At 41.2% G+C, this 22,096-nt stretch overlaps 2 protein-coding genes across 3 annotated transcripts in view; one reads left to right on the top strand and one right to left on the bottom strand.

Moving 5' to 3' along the window:
- ndufaf7 (NADH:ubiquinone oxidoreductase complex assembly factor 7) overlaps positions 1-17,715 on the bottom strand; it is a 43,728-nt gene extending 26,013 nt beyond the window's left edge. The window contains exons 1-7 of one of the 2 annotated variants that reach the window (XM_072264894.1): positions 17,585-17,715; positions 17,169-17,344; positions 16,915-16,995; positions 11,073-11,183; positions 2,189-2,402; positions 1,637-1,695; positions 752-865 (exon numbers count right to left, since the gene is read on the bottom strand). In XM_072264894.1, the coding sequence (XP_072120995.1) occupies positions 752-865; positions 1,637-1,695; positions 2,189-2,402; positions 11,073-11,183; positions 16,915-16,995; positions 17,169-17,344; positions 17,585-17,657 (828 nt within the window). In that variant the 5' untranslated portion in view covers positions 17,658-17,715. The remainder of the gene's footprint in view (positions 1-751; positions 866-1,636; positions 1,696-2,188; positions 2,403-11,072; positions 11,184-16,914; positions 16,996-17,168; positions 17,345-17,584) is intronic. The other variant, XM_072264895.1, reaches the window with a different exon arrangement.
- A 251-nt stretch (positions 17,716-17,966) lies between these two features.
- The window catches only part of cebpz (CCAAT enhancer binding protein zeta), a 40,038-nt gene continuing 35,908 nt past the window's right edge, over positions 17,967-22,096 (top strand). The window contains exon 1 of the mRNA XM_072264890.1: positions 17,967-18,127. Coding sequence (XP_072120991.1) covers positions 17,978-18,127 — 150 coding nt within the window. The 5' untranslated portion in view covers positions 17,967-17,977. The remainder of the gene's footprint in view (positions 18,128-22,096) is intronic.

The raw sequence follows: 22,096 nt of genomic DNA, 5'->3' as shown, positions 1-22,096 counted from the left end.
CACCAAGTAGTAAAACCACATTTAACTTTTAAGGCATAATTTAAAAAAAAAATTATAAATCCATCCATTGAAAATACCAATTATATACAATCGATCAAAATTGTATAATTGATTGCCCCATGCAACGACATGAGAAATGAAAAGTGCTCCGTAACCTGTATTATATACAATGAATTCTGGTTAAGTAGGCCATCAGTTAATTGGGGCAGTCACTTATAGGACAACTCTTAAAGAACAAACACTAATCAAGAAAACAGCTGGAATTCCCTTCATTTATTTGGGACACTATGTCGCATCATTGGGATAGGGACTGTTGCCGAATGGATTCCAACTCACGTCAGTTGTGTGCTGATGTGAAAGTGGGAGCGGGAATGAGAACAAGAGTTGAACTAGCATGCAACCCAGAGCCCTGATGTAGCCTCCTCTACAAATGTGACAACTCTGAATAAAAAACTCTCAAATCAAGAAAATGCTGAATTGCAATTTTGCATTTAGTCACATGAAATAAGCAGATATAAAACAAAGATTAGATTTTCACTCCTTTTGTCTTCCTGTGTGATATTATGAAGCTATTACACTGCACTTCTTTCATTTTTTTTAAACTTGGACAGGGAACTTCCAACAGGCTCTCCCCACTATTTTGCCTAAGTTTGGGAAAAGTAAACCCAGCTTAAATGCTGAGGGTATTCTCCCCCTTGTATTTTTAAAAGTCTAAACTAAATTCATTGCAGCAATACAATTTAAAATCCACCTGAATTAACGTTTTTGAAGCAAAAGTGGCAGAGCGTGCCAGGACAAACCGAAGCTTTTCTGGTGAACGTGGTTCAATATCAATCAGTATTTCACGCCATCCCTGCTTGGTTTTCTGTAAATTTAAAAACACAAAATCAAAATGACCAGTTAAAGAAAACTGTAGCCACCTTATTTTATTTCATATCAACAGAAAATGTTACATTAGACCATAGAACATAAGAGCAGAGTTAATCACCTTCTGAACTTAGGGAACTTTACCAATGGCTAATGAGGAAGCAAATATCCCTGCAAGGACCTACGCAATTTCCTCATCTCCCACAAAAACCAAGAATGCCCTTGGGACTTATCCATCTTAATTTGCTATAAAGCTGCTAGTATCTTGTACCTGGTAATATGAATATTTTCCAAAACATCTCCTCTCATTTCCCTCATCTCTTGAACAACCATGATTTTCTCTTAGTAAGCACAAAGGAGAAATATTAGTTGAAAATCCGATCCATCTCCTGCGGTTTGAGACATAGGTAGACCTGCTGATATCTAATGGGACCGGCTTTCTCCCCAACTTTCCTTTTACTCTGAATATAGCTATTAAACCTCTTTGGATTCTCCTTAATCCCACCTGCTGGATCCATCTTATATTTCTATCCATTCTATCCATCTTAGAATGAGACAGAATAAGATCTGTCTCATTCTAAGATTGGCATCGCATGGTTAGGAGGAGAAAACAGGCTCCTTTCATTTTCAAGATGAACGTTCCAACACATCGATGTTGTGTAGATAAATATTAACTATTTAACTGATCTATTCGCATGCCTTGTGGCAAAACAGAGCAAGAGGAATGAAAAGAGAAACAGAAATTGCGAAACAAAACTGCTCGGTTTACCTGAAACTTGTGGATGGGAAGCACATCAAAAAATTCATGTGCAAGATAAAAGCCAAAACCTGAAAACGGAAATGTGATTTGTAAAAGTTATTGTGATCATTCCAGTTGCGAAATGGTTGAAAGTTTCATTTAACGTGTTTAAAGTATCCAATTACAACTAAACATGCTTTGCACATCTTCCATTCCAGCTAATGATACACAAAGTTCAAAGAAATATGGGCACAATTATGTTGGAAAATTGGGTACACAAATCCCATCTGAGTACTTAACTAAACAGTGTTAGAAGCAAGTGGAATAAGCAACAAATGAAGCCTGAACATACAACTTCATAAATAATTAGGGTGTATTTCACACTAAAATCTGAAACTCAAAAAAGCAGAACTGAAACCAAATTAGCAAAAAAAACAAAGCTTTTACTTAAGGAATGTCCCACTCAATATGTTATATTAATGTTACATTTTCTGCAACATGCCTCCTGCCTTCTATCACACTGCAACTTTCTATTTTAGCCTTTTCTTAGATTTCCCTTCTCAGTTAAGGAGATAATCTTACCTTTTGGTACATCCTGTAAATCCTTGTACCAGGCAATTGGAAGCCCTGTCTTGGTAACTCCTGCCTTATAAACTTCAGCACTGGGATCATGTAATAAGCTGTGTTCTCCTTCAGTTAAAATCCGTGCTTGAGTTTCACTGAGCTTTGGACTCACTTCAACCAAGTGAATAGAAATCTCACATGCCCTCAACACCGAACTGAGTTGGCTGAAGACCTAATTTCCACCAAAAGGAAAAAGTACAAACAAGTATTAACTATTAAATTTGGTGCAGTTGAGGAAGAGCGTGATTAGAAAAAAAGGCAGTTTAAAACGTTTGACATGCTGTGCAAGATGGCATTATAAGCTCAACGCTGAGACTGCTCTTTTTATGATATGGATTCCATTCCTCAGTTTTTTTATCTTCACTATTTAACTGCTTATTATTGTTTCTTGTTTCAAATAGTTTCCTGAAGTGGTGACAATGAGGGGGGCAGTGAAGAAGGCATATGACATTCTTCCCTTCTAGGTTGGTCACAATGTATAAATGTTGGGACATTACGTGCCAACATTACAAATTACTAGTTATTCCACACTAACGCACAGTTCAGATCACCAGACTGGAGAGAATAGAGAGGACATTCCCCTGGATGTTGCCTTGATTGGAGGTCTTTAGTTTTAGAATGAGATTGGATAATTAAGTGTGGATCAAAGAAAACTCAGCAATAATCTAATAAAGATATATAAAATTATGAGGCATAGATAAAGTTCAAAGTTAAAAATAAATTTATTACTGAAGTACATACATGTCACCCTGAGATTCATTTTCCTGCCGGCACACTCAACAAAGACATAACAGAACAATAATCATAATATAATCAATGAAAGACCGCATCAACTTGGGTGTTCAACCGGTGTGCAAAAGACTAAAACTGTGGAAATACAAAACAAAAGAAATAATAATAATAAATAAATAAGCAATAAACATAGAAACATAGAAAACCTACAGCACAATACAGACCCTTTGGCCCACAAACTTGTGCCGATCATGTCCCTACCTTAGAAATTACTAGGCTTACCTATAAGCCCTCTATTTTTCTAAGCTCCATGTACCTATCCAAAAGTCTCTTAAAAGACCCTATCATATCCGCCTCCACCACCGTTGCTGGCAGCCCATTCCATGCACTCACCGCTCTCTGCGTAAAAAGATTACCCCTGACATCTCCTCTGTACCTACTTCCCAGCACCTTAAACCCGCGTCCTCTTGAGGCAACTATTTCAGCCCTGGGAAAAAGCCTCTGACTATCCAATGCCTCTCATCATCTTGTTCACCTCTATCAGGTCACCTCTCATCCTCTGTCGCTCCAAGGAGAAAAGGCCAAGTTTACTCAACCTATTCTCATAAGGCATGCTCCCCAATCCAGGCAACATCCTTGTAAATCTCCTCTGCACCCTTTCTATGGCTTCCACATCCTTCCTGTAGTGAGGTGACCAGAACTGAGCACAGTACTCCAAGTGGGGTCTGACCAGGGTCCTATATAGCTGCAACATTACCCCCTTGGCTCCTAAATTCAATTCCAAGATTGATGAAGGCCAATATACCGTATGCCTTCTTAACCACAGAGTCAACCTACGCAGCTGCTTTGAGCGTCCTATGGATCAGACCCCAAGATCCCTCTGATCCTCCACACTGCCGAGAGTCTTACGATTAATGCTATATTCTGCCATCATATTTCAGAATAGATATTGAGAACGTGAGATGAAGAGACCTTGAAAGTGAGTATGTAGATGTATGTATGAAAGTGAGTGGGGCAGATAGTCAGAAATTCCACTTGCACCCCATGGTAGCGATATGAAAAACTAGAGTGCATGGGCAAGCTGAGAAGAAAGCAGTTTTGTTTTAATTTTACACACACACCCCATGTCATATAAGATAGTGGAGTCAAGTACTCAAGTACAATAACTACATTGAAGAGACATTTAGACAAGGCACAAATAAATACCTAGATAAAATATAGAAGAGCACAGATCCAATGTGGGCAAATGGAATTAGTACAGATAGGCAGAAAAGTTGACATGGACATGGTAGGCTGACAGATCCATTTCTGTGCTGTACAGCTCTACGTCTATGACTCCACAATACCTGTATTCTCATAAAACATGGAAATCCTTCGTGATTTCACTAGAGTCAACAAACCACTTAATTTGCTCAAGGTATAGAAAATTATTTGCTGATATCCATTCTTTCTCTTGGTAACTGTAACCATTAAGAATCACTACAAGATGAAGCATGCTGAGAATCATTAATAGTACAGATCGGGCAACGTATGTGATGTCATCATGGAGCTGATGGTTAACTAAAGCAAATTAAATGAAAGTATAATCAAATATCATAACTTAATAATTCTGGGTTAAGAATGTTTGATGTGACAGCGATTGAACAATTTTTCTTTGAAATAACTGAAAGGCCATCTATATTAGCTCATAGATTGGAAAAGCTTCTACCTGGCCTCATCCACTTAGACCAGACTGGATTCATTCAGCAAAGACAAACACAGGACAACATAAGGAGAACTTTACACATACTAGAACAGTACAGAAACAATGGTAGTGGGATTATATGCTGAGAAAGCTTTTGATTCAGTTAGTTGGGTATTCCTATACAGAGTGTTAGGAAGATTCGGCTTTCAAGAAAAGTTTATTAAAGTAATCCACATTTTATATGACAGCCCTACAGCTCGAATTAAGATAAATGGGGACCTCTCTGACTCTTCCATTTTAGAGAGCGGAACTAGACAGGGATGCCCAATTTCTCCTCTCCTTTTTGCACTATATATTGAACCTCTTGCCCAACTAATAAGACAGAGTGAAATTGCAAAAGTTATCAAGGTGGCAGGGATTGAACAGAAGGTGGCGCTATTCGCAGATGACGTTTAGTCTATTTGAGTGAACCAGAAAAATCATTCATAGGATTGTTTACACTGTTGGATGAGTTTGGGAAAATATCAGGTTATAAAATTAATGTAAAGAAAACGCAGGTTTTGTCCTTAAATTATACAGCATCCAAAAAACTGCAGGATACAGATAATCTTAAGTGGGAAGCTAAATCATTAAAATATTTAGGAATATCCCTGCCAAAAGATCTTTCAACATTGTCACAGGTAAATTATGGGCCATTAATTTCAGAGATAAAAGCAGATATACATAGGTGGAATCTTATCCCCTTTTTATGTTTAAAGTCAAGGATAAATATCATAAAAATGAATATTCTCCCTTGGTTACTTTACCTTTTCCGGACTTTACCTATGGAGGTGGACGATAATCAATTCAGGGAATGGGACAAATGGATTTCCCACTTTATCTGGCAAGGAAAGAAACCTAGAATCCGATTTAACACCTTACAGTTAGGAAAGGAAGGCGGGGGTATGGCACTTCCTTCTTGAGAAATTATTTTTATGCTTCACATATAACCCCTCTGTTATATTGGTGCAATAGGGAATATAAGGCTAGATGGAAGGAAATAGAATTTGGACTGATTGACAGTTTTCCTCTGCAGGCCTCAATAGCAGACAAAGGATTGATGGCCCAATTGGAAAAGATTAAAAACAGCTGGATAGATCTCACATTAAAAGTATGGCAGAAGTTGGCTAATTCATGTGGAATCAATAACATGTTAAAACTTTCCAGAGGGTGTGCTTATGATACCGAATTTCTTCCCAGTAGAGGAGATAACAGATTTGAACTGTGGATAAAGAAAGGTCTTACAACCTACCTCTCATTCACACATAAAAGTGTATTTCAAAGTTTTGAATCCCTGCAGGACAAACATGGCCTAGAATACAATGAGTTTTTTAGGAACCTTCAAGTACAACATCATGTTAACTAGAGTTGTAGATATACAGACTTAACAGAAGAATTAGAATTTTTCAAGGTTCTGAATTCGGCTTACAGTTCAATACCAAGTAAATCAATTTCTCGATTATACAATGCCCTCTCTCATGCCAAAAATGAAAACACATTTTATATTAAAGAGAAGTGGGAGAAAGAAGAGGGGTTGCTACTTTCAGAGGAGGCTTGGGGGAAAATACGCAGCTTCCAGTGGTCTTCGACTAACTCTTTGATTTGGAGAGAACACTGTTGGAAAAATCTTATAAGATACTTCAAGACCCCATACCAGGAAAAATATAAAGACAAGGTGAAGGTGTGGCTCCAAGGAGGCAAATCATTTCCACATTTTTTGGGATTGCCCTACATTAAGTTTATATTGGGAAGGTATTCACAGAACATTAGTTAAGGTATTTAAGACTCAGATACCTCTAAACTTTGAGACTCTCTACTTGGGGCATGTATCGTTTTTGGAACAGAAGAGAGATACAACGCTGCTGCAGGCCCTTTTAGCGGCAAGTAAGAAATCAATCACCAGAAAGTGGTTAAATCCAACATCACCTACATTAGAAGACTGGCATGAAATTATTTTGGAAATACTTAAAATGGAAAAGATGACCTACTCTCTGAGAATTCAAAAGGAAAAAGTTTATCAAATTTGGAATAAATGGATTGAATTTATAACCCCAGAGCGAGCAGACTTTAGATGACTCTCCTAATGGTTTATACTGTTTGTCTCACCAACATAGTAATGGTGTTAACGTAAGCACCCTTGGCTCGAATGTTTACTGTTCCTTTTTTTGGAAAATGTGGAATAAACACAAATAAAGAAAAGATCTGGGGAAATTTTGGACCAGAAAGAAATGGACCAGAAGAGATACATGGAAATTAGTATTCAACCACTGTTATTAATATTTTTTATAACAACTATTATCATTACTTAAGTTTAATAGAGTGCAAGTACAATTGCACATAAACACCTATTTGAATGCCTAATTATTTTCTATATTATCTCAATGTGAATGTACAAATTAATATAGATTTACTCACATAAAAAATGGAAAAGGTTATATATGTAAAAAAAAGTGTGTATTACTTGTGAATACCTTATCCAAATAAAAATAAAATTTAAAAAAAATTTAAAAATAAAAGCTGAACAGCAGTATCAGTTTATGACATTCTGCCTGTCTGTTTGCTTATGTATTTCAATGTCATAAGAACATAAGAAATAGGAGCAGGAGTCAGCCATCTGGCCTGTCGAGCCTGCTCCACCATTCAATAGGATCCTGGCTGATCTGGCCATGGACTCATCTCCACCAGCCTGCCTTTTCACCATAACCCTTAATTCTCCTACTCTGCAAAAACAGAGTCATAGAGAAGTCATGGAGTCGGAGAAGTATAGCCCAGAAACAGGCCCTATGGCACATCTAGTCCATGTCAAAACCATTTAAACTGCCTACTCCCATCAACCTACATCAAGACCACAGACCTCCATACCCCTGCCAACTATGTATCTATCCAAGCTTCTCTTAAACATTGAAATCAAGCAGCTCACTCCACACTCTCATGATCCTCTCAGTGAAGAAGTTTCCCTTCATGTGCCCCTTAAACCTCTCACCTTTCACCCTTAACCCATGAACTCAGGTTGTAATCCCACCCAAACTCAGTGGAAAAAGCCTGCTTGCGCTTTCCCTATCTATACCACTCACAACTTTGTATACACCTATCAAATCTCCTCTCAATCTTCTACGTTCTAAGGAATAAAATCCTAACCTATTCAATCTTTCCTTATAACTCAGGTCCTCATAACCGGCAACGTCCTTATAAATTTTCTCTGTACTCTTTTAGCCTTATTTACATCTTTCCTGTAGGAAAGTGACCAAAACTGCACACAATACCCCAAATTAGGCCTCACCAACTGCCTGTTCATCCTCCCACTGAACGATGCTGCAGACTCAATCAGAGATGTCGTGGACCCAGGCACCCAGGAGGCAACATACCATCTGAGAATTTCGTTCTCCCCCACAGAACCTCCTTTCTATTCCCCTAACCAACGATTCTCCTATTACAACAATGTACCTCTTCTCTCCCTTCATTTGAGTCACAGAGCCATACTCCGCTTCAGAGACCCAACTGCTGTGACTTTCCATGATGCTTGTAATTTTATCAACAGTGTTAGATTCTACCAGCCCCATATGAAAAAAAATCTTGTGTGCTCTTTCAGAGAAACAAATTTTATACTGTTCTAGAATATAAATTGTTAAATCTAACTTGGAAAATAATTTGTCACCTGAATTTATGCAGATTCCGAAGGAATAAAGGAAATTCAGTGAATCACAGTTCATTGGCTCGTTGGTTAATTCGGGGCAGCCACTTATTGAGACAACTCTTAAGGAACAAAAACTAATTGAGAAAATAACCAGAACTCCCTTCATTTACTTGGGACACTATACCACCTAACTGGAAGAAGAGACTGCTGCCGAACAGTTTCTAACTAGCATCAGTTGTGTGCACTTGTGTGGCCTTCATACACTGTGCTTAGAGCAAACAGCTTTTAAATAGCATCAGTTTCATGTAATTGTGTGATATTATGCATTTGGACTGATGGATGCAGATTCAAAAAGAGACTTTTGATCATTCTGTTTTTTTTTAAATTCTGGCTTTTAAAAATTTCAGACCCAAAAAGATTTGACACTATCCTAAAAAAAAAAATACACTACTAGACCATATTATAAGCCGGGATGCTAGGAAATCTATTGTTGGATTACAACACCGCTTCATGCAGGAAGGCAGTGCATGTAGTCCATCACCTGCACTAGGTGTCTGCACTGATTTTGTTCATTTACAATCAAAAGAACACGACAGCGTACAATGTATGTCCTCTGTCGGTAACTATTAGAAACCAATACAGAGTTTTATAGTGCTGTAGTAGTATTGATAGTGTTCTATTTTGTTTCATATTTCATTTAAATACGTAATTCCTGGGTGTTACTATTTCAGAGGATGTGTCCTGGAACCAGCATGTACATGCAATTGCAAAGAAAGCACATCAGCACTTCTGCTTCCTTAGGAGCCAGCAGAGGTTTGGCATGACACCACAAATGTTGACAAACTTCTATAGATATGTAGTGGTGGTATATTTACAGTTTGGTATGGGAACACCAATGCCTTTAAACAGAAAATCGTACAAAAGGTAGTACATTCAGCCTAATACATCATGGGTAAAGACCTCCCAACCATTGAGTACAGCTACATAAAATGCTGTCATAGAAGAGCAGCATCCATCATCAGAGATCTTCACCACCCAGGCCATGCTCTTTCCTCGCTGCTGCCATCAGGTAGAAGGTACAAGTGCCTCAGGACTCACACAACCAGGTTCAAAAACAGTTACTACCCCTCAACCATCAGGCTCTTGAACAAAAGAAGATAACTACACTCACTTGCCCACCCGTTGAGATGTTCCCACAACCAATAATCTCACTTTCAGGAATATCTTGTTATTTCATATTCTCGTTATTTATTGCTATTTATTTATATTTGCCTAGTTTGTTGTTTTACACTCTACTTGATCTTTCATTGATCCTGCTATAGTTCTTAATTTGTAGATTTGCTGAGTATGCCCACAGGAAAACGAATCTCAGGGTTGTAAGTGGGGACATATAAGTACTCCGTTAATAAAACTTACTTTACTTTGTAGTCAGAATGTTGATATGATTGGGCCCGTGAAGTTTCCAGTTAATGGTTCCCAGAAATTTAATGGCGCAGGACACAGTGACATAATGCCACTGCGTCATAAGGTTAAATGGTCAGACTCTCTCATCCGAGATGATCACTGGTTGTTACCTGCATGGTAGGAGTGTTCCTTGCCACTTTTCTGCTCATAGCTGAACGCTGTCAAGGTCCTGTCACATGTAGGCTTGATGTGTTTCATGTGCTGAGGAATATGTGAATACCAGCAACCATCTCCACTTCTAACCTTATGACAGAAGGAAGAGGTAGCTGCAGGTGGTTGGGTCTAGGACACTGCTCTGAGAAACTCACACAGCTAAATTGCAGCATAACTAATTACTAGATGTTTTCCTCCTGATGCCAGTTAATTTCCAGGAATACCTTCACAAAATCAAAACTTTTTCTTTGTGCCAAGATCTCTCGCCCTCAACATTTCGAAGTTGGTGCAGCATGACTGCGGGAGATTGCCTTGGACATTTTGCTTGCGATTGTGAGGCTCTATTCGACAGTGATAATGTAAGGCGCTGCAGGCCTGTTACCCTATCTGGTGGAGGGACAGACGAAATGGGAGCTCAGTAGCCTCGGTTGTAGCGAGGACCTAGCCTCAAGCCTCAGACTTGCCTGCTGCTGCAGACCAGGTGAGAAGACGTAGAAGCGTTACAGTATGGCGTCCAACTTGGCTGGGGCCTGGTCTCTCTCATCAGACCTGACCTCCCGTGTTCGAGAGGTGGAATGACAGGGTGGCTTGCGTGTGACCGCACACTGCCAGGAGACTGAACCATCGGATGCCAAACAACATCGCTCACGTTTTATTTTAAAGTGAATACGCTTCCTTGCTTGCTATTTTGAATTATGTTACTCACTACTTTGAATGTTTGCTTGCTATTTTGAATGCTTTGCACCTTGGCCCCAGAGCTCATTCAGCTTTATCTATGTATGGTTTGAATGATAATTAAAACTTGATTTGATTTGATCTCATTCCAGCATCTGCAGTGTCTCTTGTGCCCCTAGCATTGTGACAATGTCTAGAGCCAAGTAGTCCACATGGAATCTAAAATAGAAATTGGCATGCAGTTTATTAGGAGATTAGAAGACACTTTTTGGCCTACACACCAGCATGTTCCATTTCTACATGATGAATGAGAATAGGCTGGGTAATAATTTGCAGATTGGTCATGTCCTCCTTTTTGTGAACACAAGTTACTCAGGCAATTTTTCTCATTGGCAGGTCAGTACTACCGTTCATATGTTCACACACAAAAAAAATGAATTAAGAAATGGTTAATAACTTACCCTTAGAACATCACTTGCTAAAGTACCCCTGCCAGGCCCGAGTTCTACCAGATGAAATGCCTTAGGTTTACCAGCAGCCATCCACTCACTGACGCACCAAATTCCAAGTAGCTTGGAGAACCAGGAGAAGGATGGAAAAAAAAACATTATTCTGAAATTTAAGTTTTGAAATCCATGCACTTAAATTATGAACTGAATAGTTTAGAGGATTTTATTCCGATAGTTACTTTTTAAATATTTTTAAGCACTTTACAGCCTATAAAATTCACTTCACTGATTTATGGCAGGAAACATGGAAACCACTAGGAATACTGCAACAGCAGCAATGATATTGAATCTGATAATCTCTTTTATTAATGTTGTCTAAGGTAAAATGTGTTGGCCACATTATCTGAATAATACTCCTGCTCTACATTAAAATAGTACCAAAGACCAGACTGAGAAGACAGTCTCAGTTTAAAGCTTCATTTTGACAGTGTGGCGTCACACTAGAACATCAGCTTAGGTGGTTGTGCTCACACCTTTAATGTGGAATTTGAGCTTTCACTTACAGGACAGAGCACTACCAAATGGTGAGGTGATCCGATAAATTGTGACAAGAGCAGATAAAGGGACCAAGAGGACACAGAATGAAGATGATCAATGTGAGAACTTCTGCAGATGCTGGAAATCAAAAGCAACGCAGCAGCTCAGGCAACATCTCTGGAAATGAATAAACAGTCGACGTTTTGGCCGAAACCTTTCTTCAGGACTGGAAAGGAAAACACCAGAATAAAAACTGGCTTTACATTGCATTTATTTTAATGCAAGAGGCTTAATGGGTAAGGTGGATGGACGGGCATGGATTGACTCTGGGGACTGAAATCTCATAATTAAATTAAAGGCATCCGTTAGTCTTGCGAGACCATGGATCTGCACCTGGAAAGTTTTCACTCTCCAGGGCGCAGGCCCGGGCAAGGTCGTATGGAAGACCAGCAGTTGCCCATGCTGCAATCTCATAGCCATAATAGAAACAGGTCAGAAAAAAGGACAGGACTGGCAGCTCAATGTTTCAAAATAAAGACGCTACAGGTGTGACAGAGGTGGAGGAAAGAGAGTACAAAGAGTTGCCTTCTTGGTGGAAGAAGACATAACAATGGTTCTTACAGAGGATAATCTCGGGGTATCATCCAGTGCGGCCATACGGTTAGAACTTAGAAACAAGGAGATGCTTCTTCTGATGGGATTGCATTGTAGGCCTCCCAATAGTCAATGAGAATTGGAGTAGCAGATATGTGGAGATTACAGCCACAGTAGCACAGCAGTTAGTGTAACGTTATTACAGCTTGGGGCATTGAAGTTCAGAGTTCAATCCCAGCGCTGTCTCAGCATGTCCTCCCCATGGAATGTGTGGGTTTTCCCTGGGAGCTCCAGTTTCCTCCCACAGTCTAAAGGCGTACCAGGTAGTTCAACTGGTCATTGTAAATTGTCCCATGATTAGGCTGGGGTTAAGCAGGAGTGTCAGGGGTTGCTGGGGTACTGTGGCTGGAAGGGCGCTGTATCGCTAAAAAAAATTAATGAAATAAGTAACAGGGTAGCATTGACAGGAGATTTTAACTTTTGTAAAATAGATGAGGCCTCTCAGTGTAAAAGGCTTGGACAGAGTGGAACTTGCGAAACACATCCAAGAAAACCTTTATCAACATGCAGAGGGTCCTACAAGAGAGCATGGGACGTTCTCCCAGGGAATGAGATAGGGCAAGTGGCAGAAATGTCTGTCAGTGAGCACTTTCGGACCAGTGACCACAATTCTAATAGTTAAGGCAAAGGATGTGACTGGTTCACGGGTTAGGGTCCTGAACTGGGGCAGAGCGAATTTCGAAGCCATTAGGCGAGATCTTGCAGAGGATCACTGCGCAAGATCGTTAGCAGGGAAAGGAGCATCTGCCAAGTGGGAGCTCATAAATCTCTCGATGACTACAACAAATGTAGGAGAGCATTGAAGAGGAGTTAGGCACGCAAAAAGAGGATACGAGAAGAATTTGGCAAGCAAGTTGAGGCAAAAATCACAAAAGATTCTACAGGCACATTTAGAGTAAAGGGTGTCTAGGAAGAGAAACAGGTCCTCTTAAACATCAGCATGTTTGTCTCTGTGTGGAACCAAAGGAAATGGGAGAGATTTTTAATATTTCTCATTAGGTTTGTATTATGGAGAAAATGATGGAGGCTAAGGAAATGAGTCTTGAACTACCTACTACTTTCTATGCAAAAGAATTTGCCTCACACACCTCTTTTAAAAACTCCCCTTCTCATTCTTACATTTCCATCTGGGCAAAAAGACTCTGACTAATTTCCTTATCTATGCCTCTCAACATTTTTCTACTATCAAGTCTCCTCTCAAATTTGTCTCTAATTGTCTGTAGCTAATAGTCTCAAATCCAGGTAATGTGATGGTGAACCTCTTCCACATGATCATCCTTTCTGTAATGCCGCGACCAGAACTGCACACAATACTGCAAATGTGTTAAAGTTCTACATAGCTGTAACGTGACTTTCTGACTTTTAGTCAATGCCACAACTGATGACTGCGAGATTCTCACACAACCATCCCTCTGTACATCAGTGTTTCAAAGGGTCTTGCCACTTACCATATATTTTTCTCTTATATGTTTGACCTCGTCTGAATTAAACTCCATTTACCATTTCTCTGCACGATTCCCCAGTTATTCTGACGTATCCTTGAACAACTTTCTTCACTATCCTCAACTCTTAGCAAGTTTTTCGAACTATAAGCATGGCTTTGTGAAGGGCAAATCGTGTCTAACAAGCCTGATAGAGTTCCTTGAGGAGGTGACCAGGCATATAGATGAGGGTAGTGCAGTAGACGTGATGTATATGGATTTTAGCAAGGCATTTGACAAGGTTCCACACAGTAGGCTTATTCAGAAAGTCAGAAGGCATGGGATCCAGGGAAGTTTGGCCAGTTGGATTCAGAATTGACTTGCCTGCAGAAGGCAGAGGGTCGTGGTGGAGGGAGTACATTCGGATTGGAGGGTTGTGACTAGTGGTGTCCCACAAGGATCAGTTCTGGGATCTCTACTTTTCGTGATTTTTATTAAAGACCTGGATGTCGGGGTAGAAGGGTGGGTTGGCAAGTTTGCAGACGACACAAAGGTTGATGGTGTTGTAGACAGTGTAGAGGATTGTCGAAGGTTGCAGAGAGACATTGATAGGATGCAGAAGTGGGCTGAGAAGTGGCAGATGGTGTTCAACCCGGAGAAGTGTGAGGTGGTACACTTTGGAAGGACAAACCCCGAGTACAAAGTAAATGGCAGGGTACTTGGTAGTGTGAAGGAGCAGAAGGATCTGGGGGTACATGTCCACAGATCCTTGAAAGTTGCCTCACAGGTAGATAGGTAAACACGAGGAATTCTGCAGATGCTGGAAATTCAAGCGACACACATCAAAGTTGCTGGTGAACGCAGCAGGCCAGGCAGCATCTCCAGGAAGAGGTACGGTTAACGTTTTGGGCCGAGACCCTTCGTCAGGACTAACTGAAGGAACAGACATATCAAAATGGGAATTTTTAAAGAAAGGGGCTTCTCTTCCTCCACCATCAACTCTGCTCTTAAACGCATCTCCCCCATTTCACGTACATCTGCTCTCACTCCATCCTCCCGTCACCCCACTAGGAATAGGGTTCCCACCTACCACCCCACCAGCCTCCGGGTCCAACATATTATTCTCCGTAACTTGTGCCACCTCCAACGGGATCCCACCACTAAGCACATCTTTCCCTCCCCCCCCCTGCATTCCGCAGGGATCGCTCCCTACACAACTCCCTTGTCCATTCGTCCCCCCCATCCCTCCCCACTGATCTCCCTCCTGGCACTTATCCGTGTAAGCGGAACAAGTGCTACACATGCCCTTATACTTCCTCCCTTACCACCATTCAGGGCCCCAAATAGTCCTTCCAGGTGAGGCAACACTTCATCTGTGAGTCGGCTGGGGTGATATATTGCGTCCGGTGCTCCCGATGTGGCCTTCTATATACAGGCAAGACCCGACGCAGACTGGGAGATCGTTTTGCTGAACACCTACGCTCTGTCCGTCAGAGAAAGCAGGATCTCCCAGTAGCCACACATTTTAATTCCACATCCCATTCCCATTCTGATATGTCTATCCACAGCCTCCTCTACTGTAAAGATGAAGCCACACTCAGGTTGGAGGAACAACACCTTATATTCCGTCTGGGTAGCCTCCAACCTGATGGCATGAACATTGACTTCTCTAACTTCCGCTAATGCCCCACATCCCCCTCGGACCCCATCCATTATTTATATACACACTCTCTCTCTCTCTCTTTTTTCTCCCTCTGTCCCTCTGACTATACCCCTTGTCCATCCTCTGGGTTTTTCCCCCCCCTCCCCTTTTTCCTTCTCTCTGGGCCTCCTGTCCCATAATCCTCACATATCCCTTTTGCCAATCACCTGTCCAGCTCTTGGCTCCATCCCTGCCCCTCCTGTCTTCTCCTATCATTTTGGATCTCCCCCTCCCACTTTCAAATCTCTTACTAGCTCTTCCTTCAGTTAGTCCTGACGAAGGGTCTCGGCCCAAAACGTCGACTGTACCTCTTCCTAGAGATGCTGCCTGGCCTGCTGCGTTCACCAGCAACTTTGATGTGTGTCACAGGTAGATAGGGTAGTTAAGAAAGCTTATGGAGTGTTAGCTTTCATAAGTCGAGGGATAGAGTTTAAGAGTCGCGAGGTAATAATGGAGCTCTATAAAACTCTGGTTAGGCCACACTTGGAGTACCGTGTCCATTTCTGGTCACCTCACTATAGGAAGGATGTGGAAGCATTGGGAAGGGTACAGAGGAGATTTACCAGGATGCTGCCTGGTTTAGAGAGTATGGATTATGATCAGCGATTAAGGGAGCTAGGGCTTTACTCTTTGGAAAGAGGGAGGATGAGAGGAGACATGATAGAGGTGTACAAGATAATAAGAGGAATAGATAGAGTGGATAGCCAGCACCTCTTCCCCAGGGCACCACTGCTCAATACAAGAGGACATGGCTTTAAAGTAAGGGGTGGGAAGTTCAAGGGGGATATGAGAGGAAGGTTTTTTACTCAGAGAGTGGTTGGCGCATGGAATGCACTGCCTGAGTCAGTGGTGGAGGCAGATACACTAGTGAAATTTAAGAGACTACTAGACAGGTATATGGAGGAATTTAAGTTGGGGGGTTATATGGGAGGCAGGGTTTGAGGGTCGGCACAACATTGTGGGCCGAAGGGCCTGTACTGTGCTGTACTATTCTATATTCTAAACTTACTAATCAGCTTGTCTACATTTTCATTCAAATCATTCATGTAAAACACAAACATATGCAAACTCTGCCTTCTGTCCCCTTCCTTTCCTGTCCTGTCCTGATAAGGGCCTCAGCCCAAAACATTAACTGTTTATTCCCTTCTATAGATGCTGCCTGATTTGCCGAGTCTCTCCAGCATTTTTTTCTGCTTCTCAAGATTTCCTGCGTCTACAGAATCTCGTGTATGTACTGTATCACAAACAACAGAGATTCCAGCGTTGGCACCCAAGGAAAACAATCGGTCAGACCTCCATTCTGAGAAACCCCACTCTATGACTACCCTTTGCCTTCTCAAGCCAAATCTGAATCCAATCTACCAAATCACCGTGACTATAAGAACACAGTTTACTTTTCAAGTAATTATGATTATACACAAATTTATTCCCACATTATTACAGTACGTATCAAAAGTACTTCACCAGATGTAAAGTGCTTTGAGACAAGATAAAATCAAATGATGATTTACAGAAAAAGCAAGAACTTTCCCCAACTTACTTCTCCAAAAACCTGACTAATCTCAGGCGATGTAATAAAATCTCCTTGTGCTCCTAGAACTTCTCTGTGGTAATAATAACCCTGAAACAGACAACACCAAAATTCTGATTTACTTAATTCTACTTTTTAAATGATAATGTATGCAGTGCTGAAATTATAATAGCAGCCAGCCCCAGTATGGTATCAAAAGGAGGCAAAATTTCAGCCTAATCTAAAAGTAGCAATTTTGAAACAGTCAAAAATGATTTACGTACTGCGACAGGATTCGTTAAAACTTCTCTCATGTATTCTGCAACAGAGATTGGGCCTGTTGACTTTATTTTTGCAATTAGATGCTTTCGCATCAGTCTACCATTATCATGTTTTTTTGTGCTTTTTGAAGTTGTGGAGCACGACCTCATCAACTGACCAGCACATAAACCTCCAGAATCTGAAAGAAATGCAATATAAAACAGAAGCGATTTTCCAGTTACACACATCCATTTTACAAAGTCAAATTCATAGACTGCAATTTATAAAAAAAGGGCAAAAAAATCTATCTTGGGTAACTGGATGCAAATACGCGCAGAGTATGCAACGACTGCCTAACAAAATTCATAACGTTGTTATCTGATTGAAAGACCTAACTGATTTTGATAACTCTGAAATCAGCTGGCTTCTTCCACCGTACCTGGAAAGTGTTTTCTGGCAATAGCATTAGAAATGCATTCAGAGAGACACTTCAGACCCACTTGGAATTTCATCCCGTTCAATTTAATCACCCTACACAGGACAAAATTCTATCACCACTTCGCAGCATTGGGACTCCCCTCTTTATTGACCTCTGACCTTTCACTCTCCCAACCAGCCAATCACTATCACAGGTCCTAATCGCTAGGTAAAGAGCGTCGGTCTGACAGAAAAAAAGAGCGAGTTAACCTATCTATTTCGGAATGTAAAATGTTTATAAATTTTTAGCAGTTAATATATGTGATAGATTTTGACAGAGGAATACCGTGGTAAGATTTCCTGCCGTGTACGTATCTGATATGGCCTGGGCTGGGCTGGCGCTGTGACTACTGACATGGCGGCGGCCCCGGAGGAGTTAGAGCTCGGAGGGGATATCGATGCCGAAGCAATCGATCCGGAGTGTGAGGACGATGGAGAGGAGGAAGAGGAAAGCGCAAACAATGAGTTCACGCTGGATGAGGTGTTGCGGCTCGGAGGGACCAAGGTATGAGATCGAGGAAGGGCTGTCAGGTTCTTTCGGAGGTGATGGATAGCGGCCGGGCACCGGGCATGGCGGCGTCCCTGTCTACACGTGGGCTCTGTGCTGTTGGGGTCCGGCTAATCGCCCGTGTTCGTGGCGGAGTGAGGGAAAGAGTGGACACTTGTTAAGTGCGGAGTTCAGCCAAGTATCACCTGCCTAGCAAAGTGTGGCAAGGTAGACCTACGTTGTAAGCTGCTGGTTAATACCCAACCATATGTGCGTCTATCGCCTGTGCTTACTGTGGAAAAAGACATGCAGGCTAATGGATTTAGGGGAGGGAACAGAGGTATCCTGGAGCATATCAAAATTACAAAAGACGAGGTTATGGAGGTTTTAAATTCGAAAGAGAGGGGATAAATGCTCAGCGATTGACTAGGTATATTTTAGGATCTGCACAGGTACTTTAATGAACAAGACATCGTAGGATATGGAATTAATACAGGTAAATGGGATTAGTATGGATAGTATGGTGGCAGCCTACCCGTTTCAATTCTGTAGAACTCTGTGAAATCTGAGAGACATTTGGATGATATGGGAACCAGGAGTTGTTTGGATCAGACAAAAATCTAGAGTCAAAAGTTCAATCATATATGGTCTTCATGGGAGGAGACTCTTAGGGGTGAATTACCTATTTGGCACTAAACTTTGAGATTTGCTTTAGAAAAATTCAAGTGCTCGAGATGTGGGTAGGTAGGTGGAGTCTCTTCCTGTGATCTTCTGGACTCTCATACAGTGGGTTCCAGATCCATATGTAGTTGAGGCCCATTGCTGAATGACTTTTGGTTTAATTGGAGATTCATTTTAAAGAATTTCAGACCTTGATTCACATGTTACTTTTCATGAACTCCAATTATGCTGGAACTCTTTAAAACAGTTGATGTGAGTTTGTTGGTTAGTTAGGGTTAAGGTAATAATTGATTTGTGTACTCACGAATAAACAAGTACATTGTGATCATCTATTTTGATGCTTAAGAGATAAATATTGTCCCGAATACTGAGAATAGCTCCTCTGCTTTTATTTGAAATAGTGTCATTATTACCCAACAAAGAAATTTGTAGGTACTACTTTGCCATTGTACTGTCTGTGTATCTGGATTTGGATCCCAAACTTGGAAATTTCCTTTCTAGGAATCTTTGCTGTAAGACACTCCTTAAAATCTAACTCTCTTCTTGTCTAATAATTCCTAATGCTTTCTCTCAAGTATTGATTATGGAAAGGAAAGGTACGTTGCATCTGGAGTTTCTCCGGTTAGCGGACGATTTCCCTCCACGCCTCTCTGACGTAGTGGGAACCGCGTACGAGGCAAGTTACAGCAGTGGTTTGCCATTGCCTTCTGCCGGGTGAGTTCCTAAAGAGATCACACTGAAAATCCCTAATATGGACCATAAGACATAGGAGCAGAATTAGGCCATTCGGTCTATCGAACTGCTCCACCTTTGATCTTGACTGATCTATTGCCCTCTCAACCACATTATCCTGCATTCTTGCCAAAATCTTTCACACCTTGACTTATCTATCAACCTCCACCTTGAGTACACCTAATGACCTGGCCTCCATGGTCACCTGTGGCAATGAATTCCACAGATTCACCACCCTTGGGCTAAAGAAATTCTTTCTCATCTCCATTATAAATGGATGTCCCTGTATTCTGAAGTTGTATCCTCTGATCCTGGACTCCCAAACCATAGGAAGCATCCTCTCTAAATCCATTCTATCTAGGCCTTTCAATATTTGATAGGTTTCAGTGAGATCCACACCCCATCCCTTTCCTTAAAATTCCAGAGAGTACAGACCCAGAGCCATCAAACACTCCTCATATGATAAGCCTTTCACTCCCAGAATCTTTTTTTGTGAACCTCCTTTGAACCCTCTCCAATGACAGCACATCCTTTCTTAGATAAGGGGCCCAAAGCTGCTCTCAGTACTCCAAGTGAGGCCTCATCAGTGTTTTATGAAGCCTCAGCATTACATCATTGTTTTTATATTCTAATCCTCTTTAAATGAATGCTAACATTGCATTTGCCTTCCTCACCACAGACTCAACTTGCAAATTAACCTTTAGGAATCCCTGCACGAGGATTTCCAAGTTCCTTTGCTCCTCAGATTTTTTAGTTTTCTCCCCATTTAGAAAATTGTCTACGCTTTTGTTCCTTCTACCAAAGTGCATGGCCGTACACTTCTCGACACTGTATTCTATCTGCCAGTAATTTCCTAATCCGTCTTAGTCCATCTGCTGCCTCCTTACTTCCTCAATACTAACTGCCTCCACCTATCTTCGTGTCATTCACAAACTTGGCCATAAAAAACATCAATTCTGTCATCAAAATCATTGATGTGCAGTGTAAGAAGAAGCAATCCCAGCACTGACCCCTGAAGGTCACCACTAGTCACCTGCAGCCAGTCAGAAAGGCTCCCTTTATTCCCACTCTGTGCCATCTACCAGTCAGCCAATGCTCTATCCATGTTAGTGTCTTACCTATAATACCATGGGCTTTTATGTCGCAAAGCAGCCTCATGTGTGGCACGTTGTCAAAGGCCTTCTGAAAATCCAAGTACACAACATCCTCCGATTTTCCTTTCTGTTCTGCTTGTTATCTCCTCAAAGAGTTCTCACAGATTTGTCAAGCAAGATTTTTCCTGAAGGAAACCATGCTGACTTTGGCTTGTGTTATCATGTGCCTCCAAGTACCCCAAAACTTTTCTCCTTAACAATCAACTCCAACATCTTCCCAACCACTGAGTTCAGGCTAACTGGCCTAAAATTTCCTTTCTTCTGCCTTCCTCCCTTCATGAAGAGTGGAGTGATACTTGCAATTTTCTAGTCCTTGAACCGTGCCAGAATCTAGAGATTCTTGAAAGGTTATTACTAATGCCTCCTCAATCTGTTCAACTTCCTCTTTCAGAATCCTGGAGTGTAGTCCATCTGCTTCAAGTGACTTGTCTACCATCAGACCTTACAGCTTCCCAAGCACCTTCTCCCTAGTAATAGCAACTACACTCACTTCTGCCTCTCCAGCATACTGCTAATGTCTACTTCAGTGAATACTGATGCACAGTACTGATTCCGTTCGCCTGTCATTTTCTTGTTCACCATTGCTACCTCTCCAAAATCATTTGTCTGTGGTCCAATATGTACTCTTGTCTCTCTTTTAAATAGGCATCCGTTAGTCTCGTGAGACCATGGATTTGCACCTTGGAAGGTTTCCAGGGCGCAGGCCTGGGCAAGGTTGTATGGAAGACCAGCAGTTGCCTATGCTGCAAGTCTCCCCTCTCCACACCACCGATGTTGTCCAAGGGAAGGGCATTAGGACCCATACAGCTTGGCACTGGTGTCGTCGCAGAGCAATGTGTGGCTAAGTGCCTTGCTCGAGGACACATACACTGCCGCGGCCAAGGCTCGAACTAGCGACCTCCAGATCACTAAATGAACACCTTAACCACTTGGCCACGCGCCAACACAAGTGTCTCTTTTACTCATTATATATTTGAAGAAAGTTTTGGCATCCCCTTTAATATTATTGGCTGGCTTACCTTTGTATTCCATCTTTTCCATCTTTATGATTTTTTTTAATTGCCTTCTGTTGATTTTTAAAAGCTTCCCAATCCTCTAATTTTCCAGTAATCTTTGTTGTCCATGGCAAAGAAGTATGGCCTTCTATTCTGGTTGAGGAAGGTGAGATCATCAATTTCTGTGGAAATATTTTTCTCCCACCTGTTAGTATTTAAGTGATTTTTGTTTACTGGGTTCGCACTTGTTTTCAGTTGTTTGATTACTTTATCAACCCCTTGCTATGTGAACAGTGCCAATTTTGCAATGAGTTAGTAGAAAGAGCTTCCTTGAAGCATATTTGGTTTCTTTATTACATTAAAGATACCCTCTAATTCATTGCTTATATTCTTGTATTTAATCAGAATATTTCTGCTTTACACCA

This window comes from Mobula birostris, chromosome 8 (assembly GCF_030028105.1).
Source record: "Mobula birostris isolate sMobBir1 chromosome 8, sMobBir1.hap1, whole genome shotgun sequence".
Classification (NCBI taxonomy): Eukaryota; Metazoa; Chordata; class Chondrichthyes; order Myliobatiformes; family Myliobatidae; genus Mobula; species Mobula birostris.
This window is presented reverse-complemented; position numbering and strand designations above follow the sequence as displayed.